Source organism: Sciurus vulgaris (genome assembly GCF_902686455.1).
Source record: "Sciurus vulgaris genome assembly, chromosome: 8".
NCBI lineage: Eukaryota > Metazoa > Chordata > Mammalia > Rodentia > Sciuridae > Sciurus > Sciurus vulgaris.
The window spans coordinates 91,064,343-91,089,191 of NC_136468.1; the positions used below are offsets into that span (position 1 = coordinate 91,064,343).

At 45.9% G+C, this 24,849-nt stretch overlaps 1 protein-coding gene across 3 annotated transcripts in view; it reads left to right on the forward strand.

Moving 5' to 3' along the window:
- Positions 1 to 15,438, forward strand: part of MTURN (maturin, neural progenitor differentiation regulator homolog) — a 29,162-nt gene extending 13,724 nt beyond the window's left edge. Inside the window, exons 3-4 of one of the 3 annotated variants that reach the window (XR_013765667.1) lie at positions 10,048 to 10,208; positions 14,246 to 15,438. Coding sequence is in view for 1 of the 3 variants with exons in the window: in XM_079150712.1 (XP_079006838.1) it covers positions 10,048 to 10,158 (111 nt within the window). In the remaining 2 variants the exon portion in view is untranslated. Of the gene's footprint in view, positions 1 to 10,047 lie in introns of all 3 variants that reach the window. The other 2 variants (XR_013765668.1, XM_079150712.1) reach the window with 2 other exon arrangements.
- Positions 15,439 to 24,849: the final 9,411 nt, after the last annotated feature.

The window sequence follows — 24,849 nt, forward strand, 5'->3', positions numbered from 1 at the left end:
AAAATCCAGATGTGTCTCTGAAAGCAGTCGGCTTGGTTGAGTATTTTCTTTGGGTTTGAGCTGTATGTGTCGTGGAGACAGATCCGATTCAATGGTATTGGGCTTCCAGGTTCCGTTAACAATGTGGAGCTTTACATTTCAAGCAGGGATGTCGTTCCCCAGGTGCAGAGAGCCTGAGCTGGCAAAGAGCTCCTTCTGTTAGGGAAGGTTATGCTTAGGAAGCCACCTGGCTGGGTCTCTGCCCCTCCAGGAAAGGCCAGTGGGCGGCCACTTTGCAGGGTAGGGAAGGGCAGGTGCCTTTGGGCTTCAGTTTCTCCTGGGCAGGATGTGCACCAGGTTGGATGAAAAGGAGTGTTTCCAGCCGAGGAAAGGACTGTGGAGATGAGTGGGGAAATGGACCCACTCGCTCTCCACTGAGTAGTGTGCTTCTTCCTACAGCTGCTGTTTATGTTTGTCCAATAGTAAGGAGATTTGGGTTGAGCAGACAGACAGGAGGTTTTGCTGCTGTGGCCGTAGTTGAAAGTACTTGATGAAGACACACTTAGCCCAGTGCTCCAGGGCTCCGGGTCAGCGAGACCAGTGCATCGTTTCCCTGGAACTTTGTAATGACTGAATCAACCCATGCAGCTGTGCTGCTTTGCAGGGGAGCACCCACAGCAGGAATTTCTAAACACGAATCTTAGAACAGCTGATCCAGGACTTCAAATCCCTGTCTTTGTATGGTCACCCCATCGCCACCTCTGCCCTGTGCAGTCTCTCCAGAGAGATAAATACCTGATGGTTGGCAGTCCTCAGCTGCCCATTGGGGCCCCCTCCAGGCACATTCACTTGACCTTGCTGGAGACTTGGGTACCTTGCATCCATGGGCAGAAAGAACAGTCACCTCCTGTGCTGAGGAAAACCCCTGCCAAGGCCATGCCACGCCACCTCGTGCTCTGTGTATGATGACATCCACACTTTGTGGCCTGTGTACCTATACCCCTCCTCTCTGCCTTGTTTTCCCCATGCTGAAACAGTCAGTGTCACAGGGTCCTCCCTCCCTCAAGAAAGCTTTTTTTTTTTTTTTTTTTTTTTGGGTGCTGGGGATCGAACCCAGGGCATTGTGATTACAAGGCAAGCACTCTACCAACTGAGCTATCTCCCCAGCCCCTCAAGAAAGCTTTTGTTGGATTTTTTTTTTTTTGTTGGGGGGTACCTGGGATTGAACTCAGGGGTACTCAGCCACTGAGCCACATCCCCAGCCCTATTTTGTATTTTATTTAGAGACAGGGCCAAACTGAATTGCTTAGTGCCTTGCCTTTGCTGAGGCTGACTTTGAACTCGCAGTAATACTGCCTCAACCTCCTGAGCTGCTGGAATTACAGGCATGCACCACTGTGCCTGGTTGTTGGATTTTAAAGGAAGGAAAAAAGTTATGTATTTTTTCTTTGTAGGCATCTTACTCTTTGTTTTTCTTCTGCTTCATCACATTTTCAACATACCAATCCGCTGTTGCAAAGCCCTGTGGAGGGTGCAGGGCAGGGCACAAAATGGCCAGTTCTTGCCCTCAGGGAGCCAACTGATAGGAGATACAGCTGCATAAACGGATGGAAACCCCGTCTCACAGGATGGGGCATTGATTTTGGTTCAGACATTCTGCTAGATGCTATTCTGGACAAGTGACCAGTCCCATTTCCTGCTCAGCTTATCTTACTTTGTGGGTTCTTTGGGGGAAATACTTCTAAGAGGATATTTGTGAACAGGTCCTACATAGGGTGTTGTTTGTGGTTTCTTAGCCCAGTTATGTGGGATCAGGATCCTACAGTGATGAACAATCCAAGCTCTGTGGATAGGAAACTTGGGTTTGTTTTTGTCTGTTTGTTTTTGGTACCAGGGATTGAACCCAGGAGCACTCAAGCACTGAGCCACATCCCCAGCCCTTTTTTGTATTTTATTTAGAGACAGGGTCTCACTGAGTTGCCTAGGCTGACTTTGAACTCTTGATCCTCCTACCTTAGCCTTCTGAGCTGCTGGGATTACAGGTGTGTGGTACCACGCCCAACTCAGGCCACTTGGGTGTAAATCCCAGATCACTTGCTGTCTGGGCACCCTTAGACAAGTTACTTAATACTCTCTTCTGTTTCTCAGTTTTTCATTTATAAACTTAGGAAGCTAACAATAATAGATACCTGAGGAATTCTGTGAAGATTAAACAGCACCATTTTGGTGGGCTACTTGTATAGAGCATCGTACGTAGTAAGCACTAAATAAATCTTAGAATTGATCTGTATGGGGTGAAGACACAAGGCAAAATACTGTTGAGAAGTGAGCAGGACTTAATGAAAACTTTGGTGGGAGCCTTAGATTTTTGGTGGAGAAAGAAAACAATTTACTAAGTAATTTCATCACATGTTTGACACAGCATCTGGCTAGGGCAAGAGATTTTTAAAAAGCATTAGAGGATTAAGGCAGAGTTTATCAACACTGGTTCTGGCAAATATAATAAACACTCTGGGTGTCCATGTTGATCACTGCATTAGGTGCTAGGCTACAGGGAAGATGCATGGATGTTCCTGTCCCCTTCCAGAGGGCATTTGATCAAAGAGCTTTAGGGTCATGAGTGATTTTTTTTTTTTTTTTTTTTTTTTTTACAGTGCTGAGGATTGAACCCAGGGCCTTGTGCTTACAAGGCAAGCACTCTACCAACTGAGCTACCCAGCCCCATGGGTGACTTTTATTTTATTCGTTCCCACATTTTCTAAGTTTTCTATGATGATCACATAATCAAAAAATACGTTATACTTTTTAAAAGCTATTTGCTTGTGATGTGTTAGAAGTGCTGGGAACATCAGTGTGGGAGGCTGGTGGAGGCACTCAGGGCCAGGAAGTGGTTTTGTGAAAAGCTTCCTTTGTAGACATGCTCAGAGCAGGAGGCTGTCTAGCCAAGATAAGGTCCAGAAAGAGCCTGCTGCCTCCACTCAGATCCTTATAAATGTCCCCAAGTGGGGGACTAGAATCGGCTACCCTATCCTGCTCCCATGTTGTGTGGCCTCCCAGAGGTTGCTCAGCCTCAGTTTCTCATCTTTAAAATGAGAGCAACATCTATTTTACTGTGTTGTGGATTCATGGGGAGTTTGGAAATCAGACTGAGAAACACAAAAGACTGTCAAAGTCCAGCCACCCTGCTGAGGTTGGTTTCAGTTTCTGCCTCATGGCTGGTGTTGGGGCATGCTCACTGGATTCAGCTGACCACCTTCCCTCCCAGAGGGGCCCACATCCCGCTCCACTCCAGGGGCCTAGAGGTGTGATTCATTTTCTCTTGCACTGGCCCATCATATCCCAGTGGTACACGGATGGAAACAACAGTGTCATGCAGGAGTTGTTGCCATCCCATGTGCAGGCACTGCTCCCCATAAATGGCTTCAGAGACACCACCAATAACTGGCAAATGCAAGTCCATCATTGGAACCCTGCAATAAGTGACCCTCATTTGACAGGAGCTGCTGTCATGTGATTGAGCTGGATAATGAAACAGTGATTATGGGTCTCAATAATGGTGATTGTGCCATTCATTTTTTCCTCAATGTTTTCGTATCTTTTATTTTGCGATGATTGACAGATTGACTGAATAAATGAGAGAAGAGATAGCCTACTATTTCCAATTTTGCTGCAAAACTCAACCTTATCTTTGCCCTTGCAGATCCTCTCCAAGTTCTAACAGGAGACTACTCTTTCCTAGAGGATTGTCTTCCTCTCCTTTCTGTCCTGTGTCGGTCAGGGTCCCCAGGAGCCTGTTGCTCTTACAGTGCAGTGTGCTGCTTTGGCTGATGCTCCTGGGATGGCTCCACCTGGCATCAGATCCTGTGGCACCTGTGGTTTCTCCCTCAAAGTGACCCAGGTCATTTTGCCCTAAGTTGCAGTGCTATTCTGTTTCTTTTCTCAAGAAGCAAAGATGCTTCTATCAGAAAAAAAAAAAAAATCCCCTCATTCCAGCTTATTGACACGAGCAAGATTGACCAATAATGGCTGAAGACTCAGTGATCAATCCCAACAGGAAAAGTCTGTGGCCCAGAATAGTTCAGTTCTTGCTTCTGCTCCTATTGTCTAACAACCTCCTGGAAGAAGAGAAGGAAGCCACCTGTGTGGAGCTGCCCCCGTGAGTCAGAAAGTCCCATGAGAAAAAATTCTGTACACTTATGAGTTTGAATGAACAACATTGAGTGTTGAAAAGTTTAATTTTATCATGGTTTTTGTTTTCTGCTCATATTGGAAACATTCAAACCCTTGTTTTTTTTTTTTTTTTTTTTAAGAATATTGGCCCCTAAAAGTGAGATACATCTACCATTCTTGACCATTTGGCCCTTTCTTGCTGCCTATCTCTTTTTTTCCTAGTGTCAAGGAGACTGAGCTGGGTGCAGTGGCGCATGCCTGTAATCCCAGTGACTCAGGAGGTCGAGGCAGGAGGATCAAGAGTTCAAAGCCAGCCTCAGCAACTTAGCAGGACCCTGTCTCTAAGTAAAATATAAAAAAGGACTGGGAATGTGGCTCAGTGGTTAAATACCCAGTTCAATCCCCACTACCAAAAAAAAAAAAAAAAAAAAAAATAAGACTGATATAACTGATCAGGATTCCATCATGTGTTTCCTGGTATCACCATGGTACCAAGTATCATGAATCACTAAGATCTATGGTGTCAAATTACCCAAGTGCTTTAGCATCTCACTATTCAGAGTAGCTCCTGGACTGGGATACTCTTCAAAATACAGAGTTAGGCCCCACCTGAGACCCACTGAGTCAGGCTGTGCATTTTAGGTAGATTTCTAGGTGAATCACCTATACAGTAAGGTGCAAGAAATGCTGAGGGGAGCCTTTGGAAGCAGTATAAGGGACCTCTGAAGGCCCAGGGCACCTACTGTATGCACCAAAGTCCTCACTGATCAACTGCTTTCCAAGGCAGAGGCACACCTCCCTCTGATAAAGAAGCTAGCTGCTGTGCAGAGTGAGTGCCCCCTTTAGAGTGCCAAATGTCAGCTGAATGTGGCCTCAGGTAGATTATACCATTGTCCAAGGCCCTGCCGTCGGACTCACAGGTGACTGGCGTTTCTGGGTCTGAAGACTTTGGCAGCATCCCTTTCATGCACAACCTGCTGGGAGGGGTGGGCCTGCAGTCCCGTGGGATAGGAGGTTACTCCCAAGGAGCTTTGTGGGCAGCAGGGCTCTGGAAATGCCAGGGCTCCTGCCAGAGGAAGCAGAAATTTGTTATTTCCCAGCTTTCTGAGAAAAAATAATCACTGAAACTGGAGTGTATGATTATAACTTTTGGGAATAATTTAAATATACCAGCACTTAAGCTTTTTTTGACCAGTCCCCTTTTCCATGTAAGAATGTATGGGCACAATAAAAGGAAGGATCCACCAGTGTGTACTCCTGTCTCTGAAATTGCTGCTGCTTCTCCTCCTTCCCTTCCTTCTCTCTTTCCTCCTCTCCTCCTCCTTCTTCTGTACTGGGGATTGAACTCAGACACTTGTCCACTGAATTATATTCCCAGTCTTTTGTTGTTGTTGTTGGGGGGTAGGGGGAACCAGGGAGCCACATCCCCAGCCCTTTTTATTTTTTATTTTGACACAGGGTCTTACTGAGTTACTTAGGGCCTTACCAAGTAGCTGAGGCTGGCTTTGAACTTGTGATCCTCCTGCCTTAGCCTTCTGAGTTGCTGGGATTACAGGTGTATAGCCACCACATTCGGATCTGATATAGCTTCTTGACTGTGGAAGATTTGGATCCAGGAGTTAAATTTAGATTTGGCTTCCATAGATGGTAATGAGACATAGATGGGAATGCTAGATTATTATGTATCTGCATGATATCCTTGGAATTCTAGGCAAATTCTCATTCTGGTTTTTTTTTTTTCTATACACGCTTCCAGACTGTGCATAGGTATGCATAAATGTAGACATCAGCATTGCACATTTTCTCTTTATTTTTCTTTTTATTATTTTGTGGTGCGGGTATCAAACCTAGTACCTCACACATGCTAGGCAAGTGCTCTATCACTGAGCCATGCTCCAGCCCCCGGCATTGCAGATTTCAAAAACATATATTTCTCAGTAGAAAATACTGAAACCTCCAGCTGTTAGGCACAGCAATTGACAGGCCTCTTCAGGTAGCTTAATGGTTAGGTGTGGAATGTCTGCAGTCACATCACATGGGTTTTAGATCTTGGCTTTGCTATTACCAAGTAACTTTGGCAGGTTACTCAGCCTCTCCAGATCTTTTACCTGTAAAGGGGGATAATAATAGCACCTCCCCCACAGGATTATTATGAGGACCAAAGGAATCAGCATATGTAAAGCTATTCTAGACCATACCTAGCAGATAGTGAGTTAATATTCACCATTATTGTTCATCAGAAGTGTGAGATATCGCCTCCTTCAGTGGAATGCTGAATGCAAGCCTGGGAATCAAAGGAAAAGCCTGACAGATTGAGGTTCACCACTTCTTACTTCCTGGAGTGCTGATTCACAGCAGGGGGTCCAGAAACCAGCACAGCAGGAGAGAGGCAGAGAAGCCCTGCTGGAGCAATCTACTGAGGCAGCAGGAGCTCCCTGAAGATCTGAGCTGACTGTGCTTCACATGAGGGAAGCAAGAGAACCTGGCTAAGTGTTTCCACGACGCTGGACGTTTGCAGACCACCTACCTGCACTTTTCCTTTGAGCTCCATAGTTTCTGTGAGTTAGAGCAGGCGTCATGGTTCGCTTTACAGAGGAGGATGCTATGGCTCAGCAGAAGCAATGGCTTGGCAGATGCCCCTGCTAACTAGAGCCCTGGCTTCAGGACTCCAGCTCCAGTGTCTTCCCTTCCAGCATCTCAGTGGATCTGCAGACCCTGCACTGAGTGCCTGAACAATCCAGAAAGCCATCAAGAATGGCTTCTCTTCTCCAGCCCCCCAGAATGTAAGGGCTGAGCAGCTCTTCAGAGAACAGTCACAGTGCCCCCTGCTAAAGTGAAGGGCTTCCCTTGTGGCTTTCTCTGGGACCTATGACTGTGTGCTTTGAAGTCATGTCATGTGTAAGGTTAAGGTAGGGAGCTAGCAAGAGGAGGGCGAGGGAGGTGGTCATGGCTTCATGCTTGGTTTGCTGGGTCCTCTTCAACAAGGAGAGCTAAACTGATGAGCCAGAGTGTTGAGTGCTACCTACAGCTCAGGTCAGTATGGATCAACTGAGCCCCAGCAAGAAGAATGGTTGATGGCATGCCTATTTGGGACAAGGAGGCTCAGCTGCACCCTCCTTATATGGCAGTCATTGCTAACTGACTTTAATGTTTCCCCCTGAGTCTCAGAAGTCTCCCGAATCCAGGACTTCAGGAAGCTATTACTAGTCATGTCTGTTAAGTGAGAGGGACCCCGTTGGCCATTTCTCATTTAGTGATATCCCCAGTGCAGTTGAACAGTTAATTTCTTTTGAATTTTGGCATCTTCCTTTGGTGTTTAGGTGATTCTGGAATTCCTGGTCATGGCAACAGTGTATTTAACCAGCTATTGCAATGTTACCACTCTGACACTTCCACTTTGCTGTGTCATCAGGCAGCTCTTCAAATAAAACTTGGCCACCTCACTGGCCACACAATAGTCACCTGTGTTTGTTGTGACCAACCATCTCTTATCTCTTTGGAGGGAGGCAACTCTTTTATTCTATCCACTAAAATCTGGATGCGAGACAGTAGTAAGAAAAAGGGGCTTCTCTTTTCTCCCATGCACATATGATATTAACACACCCTGTCCAGACAAGCTGAGACCTGCCCTTCCTGCCCTGCCTTTCCAAGGTAGCATGTGTCTGCGTGCTGGGTGGGCTGTGTTCACCCTAGCAGACCATGTACATTGTATGACCAATAATGCCTCACAGATGATTTTGTCCTGAGTATGTCAGTCGGGCACCGTGGGACCTGTGAGAATTGCAGTTCTAGAACTTTAGACCATTGGCAGTACTTCTGTCGGACCTCTGCTTTTACTCTTTCCCCATTTGATCAATTAGGAGGAAGTTGGGGAGAAGGTGGCAGGACAGTAGACAGGCAATACAGATTAAACAGAATGGTCAGGCCAACTTTTCAAGTCTTAATGCTGTTCATGTCTGAGCCATTAGGGTCACTTGGTGAAGTGGCTTGAAAGTGATCAACCCTGGGCCACTATGTAAAAGTCTTTTGGTCACAGATAAGTTCAGGAGCCCTGAAGGCCAAGGCTTCCTTTTAGCACAAGAGCTTTTGATTCAGACTGACCAGGCCTGGCAAATGGCACTATTTCCAACCACAGATGAGTCAGTGCCTTTCGAAAATGTTTATCATGAATTCACTCTGAATGTTCCTGATCATACTTACAGTGTTTGGGAGACACAAAAAGATGAAAAAAAAAAAAAAATCATCCATAATCCCACAATCTAAACAAACATTTTCAACATTTAGATACATTTCACTGAAGTCTTTTTTATGCATCTTTATACAGATTTTAAGAAAACTGTCTCATGAAAATGAAATTTTACCATGTTCTTTTTACACTTAAGTACCAATTTTTATATCTTTAATAATTCGAAAACGCCATTTTAAGAATTCTTCTTACCGACGCACCATGACTTATTTAACTGTTTTGCTGCCAAACATTTTAGTTGTCTCAACATTTTTATGAATGTGCTGTTCATTATAGCAGCATGTGTTGTGGGGGAGAAAATAGAGTAGGGGATAGGGCTTCTGATGTCTCGATGGAAGGTCAGAGCTGTTCATCATATGCTACCACTCACCTCCCAGATGATTGCATGTGCACACAGACATGTCCTTGTATAGACACACAGAGTGCTTTTTTAAATAGTTTAAATAGCATTTTTGTTTTGTTTTTGTTTTGTTTTGTTTGATTCCAGGGATTGAACTCAGGGGCACTTAACCCCTGAGTCACATCCCCAACCCCTTTTTTTATTTTTTGAGATTGGGTCTTGCTAAGTTACCTAAGGCCTCACTTAATTGCTGAAGCTAACTTTGAACTTGGGGTCCTTCTGCCTCATCCTCCTGAGCCTCTGGGATTACAGGCGTGTATCACCTCCCCTGGCTAAAAAGCATATTTTAAATTAGAGTTTTATGGATATGCATGGTAGTTGGGTTCATCCTGACAGACTCATACATGCATACAATTTGATTTCAGTTCATGATGCCCCCTTTTCCCTGCCCTCCCCCATTCTTCTTCCTCCACTCTACTAGACTTTCTTTCACTCTTCTATTTATTTATATTTGATTGGTTATTTTTACTTATACATAAAGGTGAAATTCCCTGTGGTATATTTCCATATGCACACAACATGATTTTTAAAGAATTCATTCTGCATGTTTGCCGAGCATGTTTTTTTTTTATTTTGTTTTTGGTTTTGTATCAGGAATTGAACTCAAGGGCACTCAACCACTGACCCACATCCCTATTTTATTTGGAGACAGGTTCTCACCAAGTTGCTTAGAGTTTTGCTAATTTGCTGAGGCTGACTTTGAACTCAAGATCCTTCTGCCTCAGCCTCCCGAGCCGCTGGGATTACAGGCGTGCACCATCGCGCCAGGCTTCCTAGCATGTTTGATACTTTAAAAGAGACTCTCCAGGCTGCCCAGAAAAACTAAGCCCTTGCAGCACTATTAACAGAGGATTAACATTCTCTTCCAGGAAGTTTATAAAAGAAAAGCAATTGTAGTGGGTGGTACACAATGGCACACTCCTGTAATCCCAGGTACTTGGGAGGCTGAGGCAGGAGGATTGCAAATTCCAGGCTAGTTTGGATAACTTGTCGAGACCCAGTTTCAAAAATAAACAGTGAGAGAGCCTGGGGATGTAGCTCAGTGGTAGAGCGCCCCTGGGTTCAGTCTTCAGTACTACAAAAAGCAAAACAAAATCAGCAATAGGAGTAGTTGAGTCTTGGGGAGCAAATCATAGCTTCTGTGTTGAGTCATGTGAGGTGCTGTTTAACGGGATGTGATGCCTTTGGTTGTCTTCTTGCCTGTGGTCCATCTGGTATTTACAACTGCTTCTCTCTTGTTCTCTCCTTGTAGTTACTGGGGCTTCCGGATGCAGATGATGATGCATTTGAAGAGTACAGTGCAGATGTGGAAGAGGAGGAGCCAGAGGCAGACCACCCCCAAATGGGGGTCAGTCAGCAGTAAACCTCCAAGGGCACCTTCCGGAAAAGGAGAGTGAGCCTGCTGTACCCTAGGTGGGGTCCTGTGCTCCTGGGTTAGCATTTTGCATTAGCACTTCGAAACAGGACGTCTGGCTCCCAGCATCCAAATTAAAATGAAATACCTTTTTAATGACCACACGATATCTGTGATGAGCTTTGCTCAGAAGTGACCTGAATTTCAGTCCCGCTTCAGTGGGGTTTCTATGGAGTTGTCTTGGTAGCCTTTGCCACTTTGAATTTAGAGTCTCTTGTGGCTGCCTGTTTTTTCTTGAGTTTATGTTGGAGAATTAACATTAATTCACTGACTGGAATGTAGAGAACTCTGAATGTATTAAGGATGTGTTTTGAGTCCTCGCAGGTGACCTGGCTGAGGAGCAGCATGGCAGAGAAGCAATGCAGTCTGCACTTTTTATGTACCTTTTAAGTGTCCGTAAGTGAAAGGTTTTGCTTATAAAGCATGAGTTTAAATATCTAGTCGTTAAACTGCACAAGTGCGAATACAAAGGCAAAAAAGGTTGCTCACTTCGCTTTGGATTAAGAGGGTAAGAGAGGCAGAGAAGCCTGAAAGTGTTGCCATCACTGAGCTGGTTACCTGGTATGTAGCAGCTGGTTCCTGGTTAGATGTAAATGTTACTTGCTTGTTCAGTTGTTTTAAAACTTGCTAATTCCAAAGCCACTTTTTAAATCTAAGAGTGGAAAATATAAAGGGGTGAAAGACAAAAGCTAACAATTTCTTTAGGCTGTTTATAAACCATCCCACACATGAAATGAAACATTACCTTCTCTCTTTATAATGAGATGGCCACCTGTTAAATCATGAAAACACCCAGAATCCAAGTAAGTGCCACTTAAACTTTGAAGCCATAGATCCATAGATAAATTTAGTAGGTAAATAAACCAAGATAAAAATTTTTTAAAAAGTATAATGGAATCCTTTACTTTCTTAATCATTTATTCTTAAAAAAAAAAAAAAAGTCAAGAAAAGGCTCCCCGTCTATAATTTATTTAAAATTATAACAAGTACTTTAAGGGACCTAATGGAAATGAATTTTTAAAGTCACATGAAAATAGGCATCTTGATCATCGGGTAACTTGGTTAAAGGGGGCACTTTTAATGATCAAGATACTCAGAGAAACAACTGCTGGCATCATTTAGCCAACAAATGCTTACTGGGGACATCCTCTAATGCCAGGGTGGAATTATTTGACACACTCATTTTCTTGGACTGTGTGCATCATCTCTGGTTCTAATCATTTAGGATGTGGAATGAATGCCTCCTTTACAGCACTTGACTTCCCCTAGCATCTCTGCTGGGAATGTTCCAAACATGCACACATGTGCCCGTTAGATCATTAGTATTTTGAATTAAAAAAAAAAAAAAAAAAAAAAAAATCCGTAGCAGAGGCCACAGAACTCATGGGAGTCTTGTACATCTTCCAGGCATGTCGGTGTGAACCTGATCATCTTAACATTTTCTGTTTAATCGAGTGGTGCTGTGAGGAGTTTGGCTGCTAGTGGTCTAATAATGTGCTGTACTTTTCTGTCATCGGGTAAATAACACAGTGGTCTCCATCCATGCTCCAGTGACCCATGTCTTATTCTTTTCTTGGAAAAGCACATTAAAGGTTAATTTCAAGTCAGATCAATTTCCCTAGAGTAACCTATTAGCAAAAGCAGACTTAGTGTTTCATCCATTGGGGTGAGTGTGTCCTGCCCCTGGTGGCCCTGCCCATTCCACTGGCTTTGTCCTGAGCAGAGGCCATCGTGAGCTCTGCAACTGCAGAGAGAACCCAGGTTTGGTAACCTTGATTTTAACACAGTGACTGCAAGAATGACTTCTGCACCGAAAGAAAAATGGGTGATTAGCTTGCTCCATCCTAAGGTGAACTGGAATTTACACACAGAGGGTCTCACATCTAAGTTTATATATGTTTCAAAATGGAATGGATGTTAATGGAAAATGTATTCTATCAGAAAAGTGTTTAGACTTCGACCAGATACAGTTTGTTATTATCATGTTAATGTTCTGTTTATAAAAATGGAGCTGAGCTAGTCATTCAGTGAGCCGATGAGAATTCTGGTCTCTGTTCTGCCCCAGGGTTGGGGAGAGAGATCACTGTGTGTGACTTACTTGATGGTAAAACCCCAAAGGTTTTAAGCAGATCCAATTGTTTCCTCTAAAACTTCCTCCTCTGGTGGTGTGTATGCCCCTCAAGTGCTCTGGCACGCATGCACACACGCTCCCTATAGCCCACACTGTGGGACACTCTTATTAGCACCTGTTGGTCAGTGAGATTGGACAGCCTGTGGCTTGTTAGGGAATTGATTCTGTGGTGCAACTAGTGTGGGACCTTTCCTAGACACTAGGAGGTGCAGATGTGTGCTGGGGTGAGGAAAGACACCTAGGTTCTCGCCTTGACTCTGCCTTTTTTTGGGGGGGTACTGGCAATTGAACCAAGGGGCACTTAAGCACTGAGCCGCATCCCCAGCCCTTTTATTTTTTATTTTAAGTTGCTTATAGCCTCGCTAAATTGCTGAAGCTGGTCTCAAACTTGAGACCCTCCTGCCTCAGCTTCCCCAGTCACTGGGATTTTGGGTGTGCATCACCACACCTGGCTTGCCTCTGTCATTGACTGCGTGACCTTGATGAGTCATTTGACTAGTGTCTGAAACAGGGGTGTTTGCTCTTCCAGCTTTTAACACTGTCCTTCACCTGCTTAGCCAAGTGTATGTATGTGGGAGCAACCATCAAGGACACTTAGAGACACAGAAAGGAAATTTGTTTGGAATCTTGCCAAAGATACTGTCCTGAGGATGCTGGCCACAGATGGGCTACCTTAGAAAGTGTTGACTTGTGAGTGTCCAAACCTCTGGGGCCTGGGATGGGCCCCAGCCTGGGTGGCTGACGAAATCCCGTTTCTCTTAGGAGAGGGCACAGGGAAGCCCCAGAAGAAGTGCTCCCCTCAGCTGTACGTTCACTGCCTGTGTCAGGCACAGCTTCTTAGTGCCCTGCCGCTGGGGACTTTGAAAGTGGTATAGTTTAGCTTAACTGAGAGGGGAGATTTGCATGAAGAACAGTTGGAAAACTGTGAAAGATGAGTCCTTTGACTTTTACCATGTCATTCAGGAGAGAGAAAGTGACAGTGAGAGTGGAGTGAGTGTGTGTGGGTGGGGGGGGTGAGTGTGGGGGAAGGGTTGATGACTTGTTGATCCCTGTGGCCAGTTGTGAAATCAGAAATCATGCCTGTGATAATATATAAAACCTTGATCCTGGGTTTGAGTGAACCATGGAGATGTTTTTCATGGCTGCCTGGTTGCTTTCCTCTGCCCAGTGGCCACATGGAGCAGGCTTCAGGGAATGGCAGAGATGGCAGGGCTGGGGGGGTGAAGCCCCACGCAGTGCCTGGCACCACCATGGTTCAGGGTGCCAAGGTGTCCACCCGTGTCTCCCAGGCCCACAGCAGCACATGGTACATTGTTTTTCCATGAGCAGAACACAAAAAGTCTGTTATGTAGGGAGATTCTCCTCATGTCCTGGGGCCAGAATTAGGCTTCCAGTGTCCTTAAGAGAAAACTTCTCTAGTAGCAGCCGTCCTTGTTCACATATAAACAGAAACTGTTCTCTAGCACAATACGCATCTCTGAATATTGTTTCAGTTTCATAAGAGCACAAAGTGGATGGTCCGAGGGGAGCCGTGATCCCAGAGTATCAGTGCAGTTGATACTTTAGGAACCTGCTGGGCAAGTTAAAATTCATGATTTGGGAAACTAGTATGAACAAATCTGGCTTCCCACAGCGAGAGGCATGTAGGAATAGACAGGACTTAATTTGGGGTGGGAGGTGATGGAGAGGCACAGTGAGAGAGTTAGGTCTTTAAGTCGGGTGTCTGAGTTGGGGGAACACCCTTGACAGTTCCCCATGAGGCGCAGGAAAACTGTTTTCCTGACTGACTCTAGGGGCCTCCTTATCCTCAAAGAGAATGACTGCCGAGAGGACTGAGAGGAAAGGCCTTGTGCTGGTGATGGCTTTGTGATTTTAAAAATCCCTATACCCCCACCTCTCCATCAGGTCCCCAAGCCAAGGATGCGATAGGTGTCCTGCACATCTGGTGAAATTCCTTCCCTTAATAAAACCAGCTGCTGGCCAGAGAAACCTGTCTTAACAAGAGTGCCGACAGATCCAAGAGCAGCCGTGATCACACGCAGGTAGAACATGAACCAAACTGAGTCTCGCCAGGGCTGTAAGAGGCCCTGGTCAGGAATGACCACCTGCTTCTCCTGCTTCAGGGGTGCAGAAAGAGCACAATGAAAACCCCAGTGAGCGCTGACTCCAACGAGATGTCATTGCCTGTCGGTTGCTTCATCTTCAGAGAAGCCTAACACTTTTTTTTTTGGCATTAAAAAAATAATCTTTCATAAAGACCAGTTATCTTGGTTTTATTATAACAGGTATGACACCAGAAGCTGAGGTCTTCTAGGTTTTATACAGAATAATTCTAAAACTTGACAAAATGCCAGTAGCCCATGGTGTCTGTGGCAGCGTGCTGTCAGCATTTCATGTTCCACACCCCACCTAGAGCACCGAAAGGCTGAATAGGCACAAACAGTTCAAAGTGGGTTCCAGGCCACATAAAAATTCATACTGCATTTGCTTAGAACTGTGTTCAAGTTGTTTGGTACTAGAGAGAAAGCTGACAGTTTGTTCTTGGTAAACTGCCTTCCCTGGTTTTTTCTTTTGTTTTGTTCTGGTTTCTCAAGATTCATTTCTTTACCAGGTACTTTCTGATACAAGCGTCAAGTCACAGAGTACTCTGTACAAGAATCAGCTTTGTAGAGGAGGAAGTAAACCTTCAGTGCCAGGCAAATCAGAACCGATCTGCCTGCCAGTCCCAGTTGGTGTATGAGAGCACATTTAGCCATCGACAGGAGAAGCAGAAGCAAGGAACGATTGTTTTTGTTGGTTTGGGCTTTTCTCTTCTTTTCTTTCTTTCTTTTTTTTTTTTTTTTTAAGGCAAGAAGTGTTTCCCGTAGGGTGTGTGTACTTTCTTTGCCTTCACATTTCCTTTCAAAGAAATCTCTTGTAAATTACAAAACTGTGAAATGGGTTGCCAAAAACTGTTGCCCTTCGTTAGATGCCTCGAACAGTGTAAAATCTCTCCTGCACCCTGTCTGCATCTGCTCCCTCCTCCCTCCTCGGAGAGAGGATCTCATCCAACAATGTAATTACCATACGCTTGCTATTAAAGAGCCTTCCAAACCCTGCTGGACTGTGTCTCTTTTTTACTCTCTTCACAAAGTTTGGTCCTAAAGGACGGCGGGAGGAAAACTGGGCCCCTGGGAGGGATTAATAGGGAGGTGGTTACATAAAACTGATCCAGGGCTGGGGATATGGCTCAGTTGGTAGAGTGCCTGCCTTGCAAGCACAAGGCCCTGGGTTCAATCCCCAGCACCACAAAAACAAAAAACAAACAAACAAAAAACACTGATCCAGAGGTTAATAACATGTATATGTGTATGTGTGGTGGTAGTGGGTATTCATAGATCTCATTCAGCCCGGTAGTGGTGTTTAGTAATTGTCTACTCTCCCTCTGAACTAGTATTTTAGTTTTGCAAGGACTTACTTATTTCTAACCTAGTTAGCAGCCCTTTGTGGCACAATCAGAAATCTATATCCTGTGGCCATTCTCTGACACCATTTCCCCATGACTTTCCTCCCAGCTGTCATTATTCACTAAACAGTGGCACTTAAATAATAAATCTGAAAGTTAGCTGTAAGTTTCATGATTTGATTAAGAGCAAGTTTCTTTTTCCAAATGAATTGGTCTCTATAGATTGTTAGATTAGATTGAGAGGGGCTTAATAGCTCAGAGGCCGTGTGTGTGTGTGTGTGTGTGTGTGTGTGTGTGTGTGTGTGTGTGTGTGTGTGTTATAACTTACTTTGTTTCTGTTGTGGCTGTCGTCAGTGATTTAGCCAAGTAGTAGGCAATTCGTAAACCTAGACCTCACTGGTCTGGAACTAACTGCATACTGGTGCAGACCAAACTTTTCTTACAAGGGAATCTCTTTGTTAGTGCAATTTGATCACTCTTGTATTTTATTGATCATTTATGTATTTTATAAAATGCAGGGACTGATATTGAACATACATTTCCAAGCTGGGTGTGGTCCTGTACCCGCATACACCGAATTAAAAATATTTTCCCCTTTGTAGATAATCATTCTGTAATCTGTTGGCAGGGGGAAAGATTTTAGCCCAGACTTGGCCCTGACTGACTGTTCAGCATGTCCCTTCTGCCCCCACCCAGCCTTTGTTTCCTCATTTGTAAAAGGAAGAGTAGGGGATGCAATTCTGAGCCCCTTTCAGGCACTAGCATTAGGAGTGCACCTGGACCTGGCTGTGGAGCCAACAGGAAGGGTGGGCATGATTCACAAGGAAAACAAGGTCTCACAGCCGTGGCTGCTACCAGCATTGGCAAACTGCTCTCCGGTTGGAGCCCAGTGTCCAGAGGATTCCTTTTAGAAACAAAGGCCCCAGCTGGTGGCATGGATGTATAATGAGCCAAAATGCTGGTCCCTCGACATCTTCTGCCTTCCTGTGCTTCCCTTCTCTTTGTGGTCAGTAATAAGGAGTCAGAAACGATAACAAAATAGGAAGAGCAGGGTGTCTTGCTCAGGGATGTAATCGAGTGCTGTTTTCTTTAGAAATAAGCTCCATTTCCATTACAATGTTGGGCCAAGTGTGATAACCACGCCGTCCCCAGTGCTCATTATGCACACGAATGGATAGATGTGCAACCCAAGAAATAAAGCACACCCCCCTACAGTGTTTGGACCTGCACCAGGGCTAGACCAAGGGGGCTGGTGTGTGTGTGTGTGGGAGTATCTGGGGTCCTGTTGAATTGCAGTGAATGAATATTCTTTTCTCCTTTTTGTAAGCTTGGCCATCTGGTAGTTTGGAAACTGGAGAAACGCAAGCTGAAATCGCTGGCACTCTACCTTTCCTCTTAGTATTGTACTAAGGGGAAAAACCACCCAAAATCTCTGCAATACTTTCCTATCACTGACCCACCTTTTCCACTGTTTGAAATAGAAAACCATGACACTTATAAAAATCTGGGCAATCTCTAAGTAGATAGCCAAAGGAAAGGTAGGCATTTCCTAGGAGAGAGTATTTAAGTAGCAACGATATTTCCTCCTTATTTTCTAGTGAAATACTGAAACAACCATGGAATGGAAACACCTGCAGTGAGATAAAGTTGGTCCTTCGGGATGCCTTTTAACTGGAATCCTCTAGAGGTCAGTACCACATAAGGAAAGGGCTTCCCGGTGCTGGGTACCCACGCCCTTCCCTTTGTGAAGGCTTTGGGAGAGGAGGTGCTGTCCCAGCCGGGCATAGGAGAGTAAAGTGTGTATTTTTCTTTATGTACAAACCCCTCCCACTTGACTCGTGTTGTTTTTTGTGTCTTCTCACCCATCTTTCTCCGCAGCTCCCACACCCACGTACCACGTACTGCTAGTTGATTGACCAGTCAATGAAGTGTGGCATTTGGCTCACTGGGAGAGGGGCTAGGGAACTGCCAAAGATGAGCCGGAGCATACTGCATTTTGCTTTGGGAAGGTGCAAGGCCGCTCTGCATTCTTATTCCTGCTTGTTAGCCCACAGGCTTTGCTAAACCCTGCAGCTCCTGATGGACTTCAGGGACTACGGGTTTCTATTTAGAGCCCAAGTCCAGCTCCTTGAGGTCTACATGGGGTTGGAAGGGGGAGGGGGAGAATTTGAGCATCTTTGAGAGACGTGGCCAGAATTTTAGTGGGAGCCTCTAAAAAAGTGTCAGGCATTCCTGGGGGCTTCCCAGGGACAAGATGCAAGAGCACCAGGCAGGGATGGTCACAGGCTTCCCAGACCACTTAGGTCCAGATCTGGAACCAGAGGCAACCTTGGGAGTCCCCAGAGGTTCCCAGTGTGGCCCAAGGTTTCCTTTTAGCCCAACAAGGAACAGGAAGGGGAAACTGTAAAGACTTCTCTCCCTTTCTTTGTTGCCCCTTCTTCTGTTCAGGACTCCTGAGGAGGCTTCACCCACACCACAGTCCACTAAAGGATATGGAAGGTTGTCCTTTGTTAGAGGATTGGACTGAGCCTAGGACACACTGACAAGGGTCATGATGGAAAGGACAATGGAAGCCAGGGCTCACGGGAAAAATTTCTTAATGCTTGGTGCCTTAACAACAGTTTCACTAGTACCATTAAATTTCAAAATGATGAACCAGGTGTGGTGGCACACTCCTGTAATCCCAGTGTCTCAGGAGGCTGAGGCTGAAGGATCGCAAGTTCAAGGGCAGCCTGGGCAACTTGACTCTCACCAATTTAGACCCATTTGACCATGCTGGGTGGGTTAGGATAAAAACTGATTCCCGCCTCACCTCCCCAATCCATGTGCTTTCAAAGATTGGACAATGGCTGGAAGAAAGAGTTGAAAGAAAGATTTGAAAACGACTGGCAACAGATTTATAAAATAGAATTTTCAGGAATGGGCAAGCCCTGGGAAGAAAACCCAATTTGCCTTCCTTTCTGGCTCCTTCCTAGGTCTTGTCCTCTGAAAAACCTCTAAAGCACCCCTGCACATTCCCAGCCCTCTCCTTCTCCTCTCCACACCAAGGCAGGCACCCACAGCCCCTTGGTCCCCACCGGTGGTGTTCGGTGGCCACACTTACCGCAGCGCTGTGGAGGGAACGAGTGGAAGCCAGACACCACATGTCAGAGGACATTCAAACCCCGGTGTGCCCTTCTGCTTGTTAGGGTCATCTCTACCTCATTGCTTCCCTAAGGAATGTGGGTGCCCAGATTCATCTTTCTTGCTTTGGAATCCTGAGTATCACCACGTACAGACAGCCCTGTGACTGGAACCCTCCACTGGTCGCAGGAGCGTGGGCTAACTGGGGAAGCTGCTATGGGAGAGCATGCTGAGCCCACAAGCTCAGCTTCTCTGGTTTCCAAATGCGAGGTGAGAGGAGGGAACAGGCCAGGTGAGTTCAGAAGCCCAGGGAAACGGATACTGAAGGTGCGTGAAGCTGTCCTGCCCTGGAAAGCCGAGAGAACAGAGTCACGTGGTGGGACACTAGGCTTGGTTTTCACTTGAGTTTGGTTTTTTAGATCTTTAGTTTGTTCTATGCAGCAATGTTAAAGGACCCTTTGAGCCTAAGCATATAAGGGGCCATGAGAATACAGACTTGTAGAAGACCAACTTTAGGGCCTGGAAAGCAGGAATTTTAAAAATTTTCTGACTCCAGTATCCTCTGACATCAGAAGTAGAAGTCTAGTAACTGGAAAGCCTACAAACTATACAGTCTGCCACTGAGGGCTTGCTCTGCAGGGGGCTTGTGGTCACATGCTCCCCCTCCTCAGGAGCATCCTTGAAAGAACTGTCCGTAAGTCTGTCTTTCGCACCCAACTGTCCTCCCTGAGTTCTCTCCTCGCCCCTCTTGCCTCCCGCCGAGCGCTTCAGCAGTGCCTTCTGCATCTGTGGACTCCAACGAATAATCAGAGAAAATGACACCAGTACTGAAGATGTGCAGACTTTTCTTGTCATTATCCCCTAAATAACAGCACTACAACCATTTACATAGCCTTTACATTGTATGAAGTATATGTAAATCTATAGTTTATTTAAAGTATATGGAAGGATTGCATAGATTATATGCAAATACTGCACCATTTTCAAGAGACTCGTGTGTCTCAGGATTTTGGTCTCTGTGGGGGGTTCTGGAACCAATCCCCTATGGGCGCCAAGGGATGACTGTAATTTAAAATCCATCATCTGAATTTAATATGGGGTATCATTAAATTCTTTACTTGACAACACTGACTTCAAAAGCAAATCCATTCTGTTTACAAGGGGACTCAGTTTTCAAAGTGTACTGGGAAAAAAAAAATCCCTGTATGAAAAATGAGTTACTGAAAGCAGGCCATTTGCCAGCTGACTTATACATGGCAGCCGCCCAGCTGGAAAAAACACTGGACACCAGTGTTAGGAGTTCTTTTCTTTCCTTCCTGGTAGGAATGTGGAAGAAGAGTGTTGAAAAGGTGAGGAAGGAGATGAATGAAGTCATCTGTCGACTTACAGTTTCTTTGTTGTCTTATAGAGATTTCAGCTCCAGGGGCCTTGGGCTGTCATTTTAATTGGGTGGAAGCTTATGGAGCTCACCTAAGCTTTCAGGGTAGGGACACAAGAGGGCTTCAGTCACTCTTTTCAGATCTTACTTTTAGCCAAGTGTAAGTAGAACTGATCAAAACCTCATAAAAGTTGCTATTATCAGGTCCGCTCTCTTTCTCCCAAGCTCCTTCCCTCTTCTCCCACTCTCATTCCTCTCCCTCATCCCTAGTTTAAAAGTGGTAATTGGGCCAAGAGATGGGTTGTGCTTGATGGTAGAGTGAGACCATTCTGATCTTGCTCTCCCTTTTCTTCAAAGACTCCATTACTGAGCCTGGTCCACTCCTAAACAGCTTCCATAATCGGTTCCAGGGAGGGCTAAGTGTGATAATGAGTCATTTGATTCTGTGTTAACAAATGGGAAGCATCTCTGTATATACCTCACCAAGCTCTTGAAAGCCTGTCGTCCTGAAGCAAGCCCCAAATGGCACCCAGTATGGTGCCAATGAACTCATCTAACCCATCCCCAAAGTCTGTCTCTTCAGAACTCTGGCCAACCCTTTGCTTGGTGCATGAAAGAGTGCTCCCTGGGGTGTGTTCCAAACCTTGCTCTCACCCATGCTCTTGAACTCTGGAAGAGCACAAACAAAATTGGCCACATGCTCTTGAAAAAAATCAGTTAGGAAGCTGGCATTGGCAACTACAGGTAGCATTCGGACAAAAGAAAAGAAACACCTAGTTGCACATGCTGCTTGCCTCCTTGGAGGACCTCTCCCTGGAGGAGCGTCTTCCTGCTGCTGAGGAAGAGCGTGACTGATGTCAAGTTGAGCAGAGAAGCTTCTGGGAAATACCATGACCTTGGGCTGTTATTCCATCATCAGAATAATGGCACTCTTGAGAATCCTCTGAAAATAGAACTTTTCATGTGGCTACACTGTGGGCTACACTTTGTAACAGTGATGTCACCAAGGAGGCAGAAAGGAGGGGGCATCCTCTGGGGCAGGGCGATTCATTCTGTTTCCCGACTTCTGAATATTGATGTCATCCATCTTCCCCAAACCACACCAGCCCGGGGGGTTAGAAGAGAACCACATCCACTGTCCCAATTCACATTTCTCTGACTCTGTCACTTACTTGGGGGATTCCCAGCCCTCCCAGTTTCTTCCCAAATGCTCTGGGGTGGGGTCATCAGGGGCTTACTCATGTATGTTTGAGAAACTCATCTTCTGGGGTCCTGGTACCCTCTGGCTTTAGCTCCCAGCTCTCTGCCATGGCTGCAGTACCCCAGTGGCTGCCAGGTGCCAGTCCTGCAAAGGAGCATGTGTCATCCACCAGTGGGGCCCACTTGCTGCTACCATCTGCTAGTGTTTGCCCTGAGGCTGCGAGACAGTAACACTGAGTGTGGTCCAGGGTGTTGTTGCCAGTGACACAGAGGTTTTCAGCATCAATGAAGGTGACACCCAGTGACAGCTTTTTTTACTTTGTATTCATCTTCTATGCTCTCACTGAGTCCACACACCTGGATATTGTGCCAACACTCACCTTCTCATCCAGCCATGTCTCTTTGACCTTGAACCAGTCTATGAACTTGACATGTTCCCCTTAGTTGAATTCTGCTCACAGAGCCTGCTCAACCTCCCCTGTAAGCTGCAACTGGCAGGTCCACCCCATTTGTGTCAGCCTGTGTGGAAAAGGCATAAACTGGCTCTTGCCACCCTCCTGAAATAGGGCAGATAATTCCTTTGGGTGACTCCAAGGTACTAAATGGAGGTAATTTAGCAAGCATAGAGGAAGGCTGAAACCCCATGTGATGTGAAGTCTTGTATGTGGATCAGGTGACTCTCAGGTGCTGGGGATTTGAACCCCAGGGGCACATTACTACTGAGCTATATCCCCAGCCCTTTTTATTGTTTATTTGGAGACAAGTTCTCAGTAAGTTGCTTAGGGCCTCACTAAATTGCAGAAGTTCGCCTCAAACTTATGATCCTCTGGCCTCAGCCTTCTGAGTCACTGGGATTACAGTTGTGCACCACCATGCTGGGCTCTTGTTAGCCATCTTCTGCCTCAGCCTCTGGAGTTGCTGAGATTACAGGCATGCACCAGCACATCAAGCGACTCTTCACGCTTATAAAAATTATTTTGTGTGGAGCCAAATATCACAAAGTGATTTCTTGACTCTCAGAGTGACAAAAGCCTGTGCCACTAATCAGAGTGGTGGACCAGCAAGCCTTAAGCCCTAATGCTCTTTAGACCTGATTACAAAACTTGTGAAACATGCAGATCCTTGGGCTCCACCAGGTCCCTGCTGGACACGGGAGCTGTGGGTTTACAAATACTTCAGGTGATCTTTATGTGGGTGGTCCATGAACCATGCTTTGAGAAACCCTGGGGTTTAGCCAGACGTAGACTCATCACATCATTCACCACGTCAAAAAGGAGCCAAGATTCATCACTAGGTTCCTGGGTGCCAGGGGCTGGGCAGAATGCCTTCCTGCTTTTAACACATCTTGTTCCACAAGGAAAATCTTTATAGAGCCACCACAGTTGACATCTTAAGACTCGGAGGACAAGAAGGCCCTCCCTCTAAGCTCACACAGTGACAGAGCTGGGAGTAGAAGTTCTGCCTGATTCCAAAGCCTGGTCTCTTGTAACAGGGTGTTGCTTTGGTGGTATATGGGGAACAATAATGAGCAGAGGCCAAGTTGTATTTGGCAACAGTGTTTTATTACAGCTGAAAACTACACTACCCTCAGCACATCTATGGCCCCAATAGGAAAGAAAGGGAAGTATTGCAAAGGGACCAGCCAGCCTAAACTTGAACCAGAGGACTCCCTCCATGAATTAAGTATGCCACCAGGTTGGACACTTGAAGGTCATGGCAGAAGAGGATGGATGTAGGCTTCATTATCCAAATGTGCCATGATGTATTCATTTCTTTGTCACCTATCTACCCCCCTTTGCTGCATAAGGATGACTGGTTTTCTAGCTATCCCCAATGCTAAGCACAGTGCTAGCTTTCGAGAAACTTTTGTGGAATGAATGAAGGAATGAATGAACGAACAAGTGAGTGGGGAGTGAGGAGAAGAAGGGCAAGGCTGTGCTTTCTCCCTGGGGACACGGGGAATTTGCTCTCATTCATTCACAGGTTGAGAAGTGAGCACTGGAAGTCAGATACCCAAGTCACAAGCTGCCACGACCCTGCCTTTGTCCTCATGTCTCCAAGAGTTGTTGGTTAGTTTCAGAGATGCTCTGTTACGTCAGAAAATAGGAAGAGGAGTGAGAGGGTGGTGTGTCTCCCCCACACCAAGCCTGGATAGCCCTCCAGGAAATATCATCTGCAGATGGCAAATTCAGGAAGCACAGCAACCCTTCATGCATCGTAGTGAGAAGGCCCAAAGTGTGCTGGGGGCTCTCCCTGCTTTCTGCATCACCCCCACCCCCATCCCCAACCCATAGGCCATCTTAGACACAAGAGCACCTTCTGGTGGCTGGAACATCTCGCCCAGGCTGCCAGCCTGTACACCCTCTCTGGGAAAGCTGAGAAATGGCCTTATCCCATCAGAGTGGTCCAGGGACAGAGTGGTCCGTGTGCCTCCCAGGCAGTAGTGAGAGTGGGTAGCAACTCTAATGAAGTCACCTGCCTTCTGGGTCTATATCCAAATCCCAGTACTGCTGGAGTTACAGGGAGCCTGCCTGGAACCACCAGTCCTCTTTTTAAACATTCCCTCCTCACATTTCAGGAATCCTCACTGTCTGCCATCAGGCCCCACAACTAACTCCATGATCATCAAGGGCTGGGGTGCGGGCCAGGAAGGAAGGAAAGGAGCCGTCCCAAGTCTTGGGTTTGGATTTCAGAAAATGAATTGCACCAAAAGACATGGACTGTCTGGCTCCAGTTGGCTCAGTAAGGAAATGGCCATAGGTCTTAGGCGGGGCTCCACAGAATCTGCAGGCACATTAAGGCGCTATGCCTTCAGAACCGTGCCATTTCATACTTCCATCTGCCTGCCCTTTCCACTCACTTCTTAATTGGCGCTCGCTTCCTATTTTGAGGTTCAACCCCCACTTTCCAGGACTGCTCAGACATACTTTGTCATTGCTGATTGCCAGGCCCACCCTTCTTCCCTGGTGACTGTTCAAGCAGGCCTTTATTACCAGGTATGATCTCCCAAGCCACAGACTTGACCCTTCAGACCCCATGGAACGTTGAGGAGCCTTACCCTACAGTTTCCAAAGATGTGAATGGGAATTTGGATTTGAGACACCTGCGTTAGAGCTCTGACACCTTCCCCACTGGGTGGCAGAATTGGGTTCTGATTGGGATCACATTCTACCTGTAGCATCTTCTTCCAGGAGTCTGTTGACCTCAACCAGCCTGCAATCATGTAATGTGTTGGTAAAGACACAAATGGTACCAGTGTCCAAGATGGGTCATTGAGTCTGGAGTGATGTAAAGAATCAAATTTGTTTTCTTGCCTGTAAACAAAATCCTCAATCTGCCTGGAGTCCCTGTGACACTGGTGGC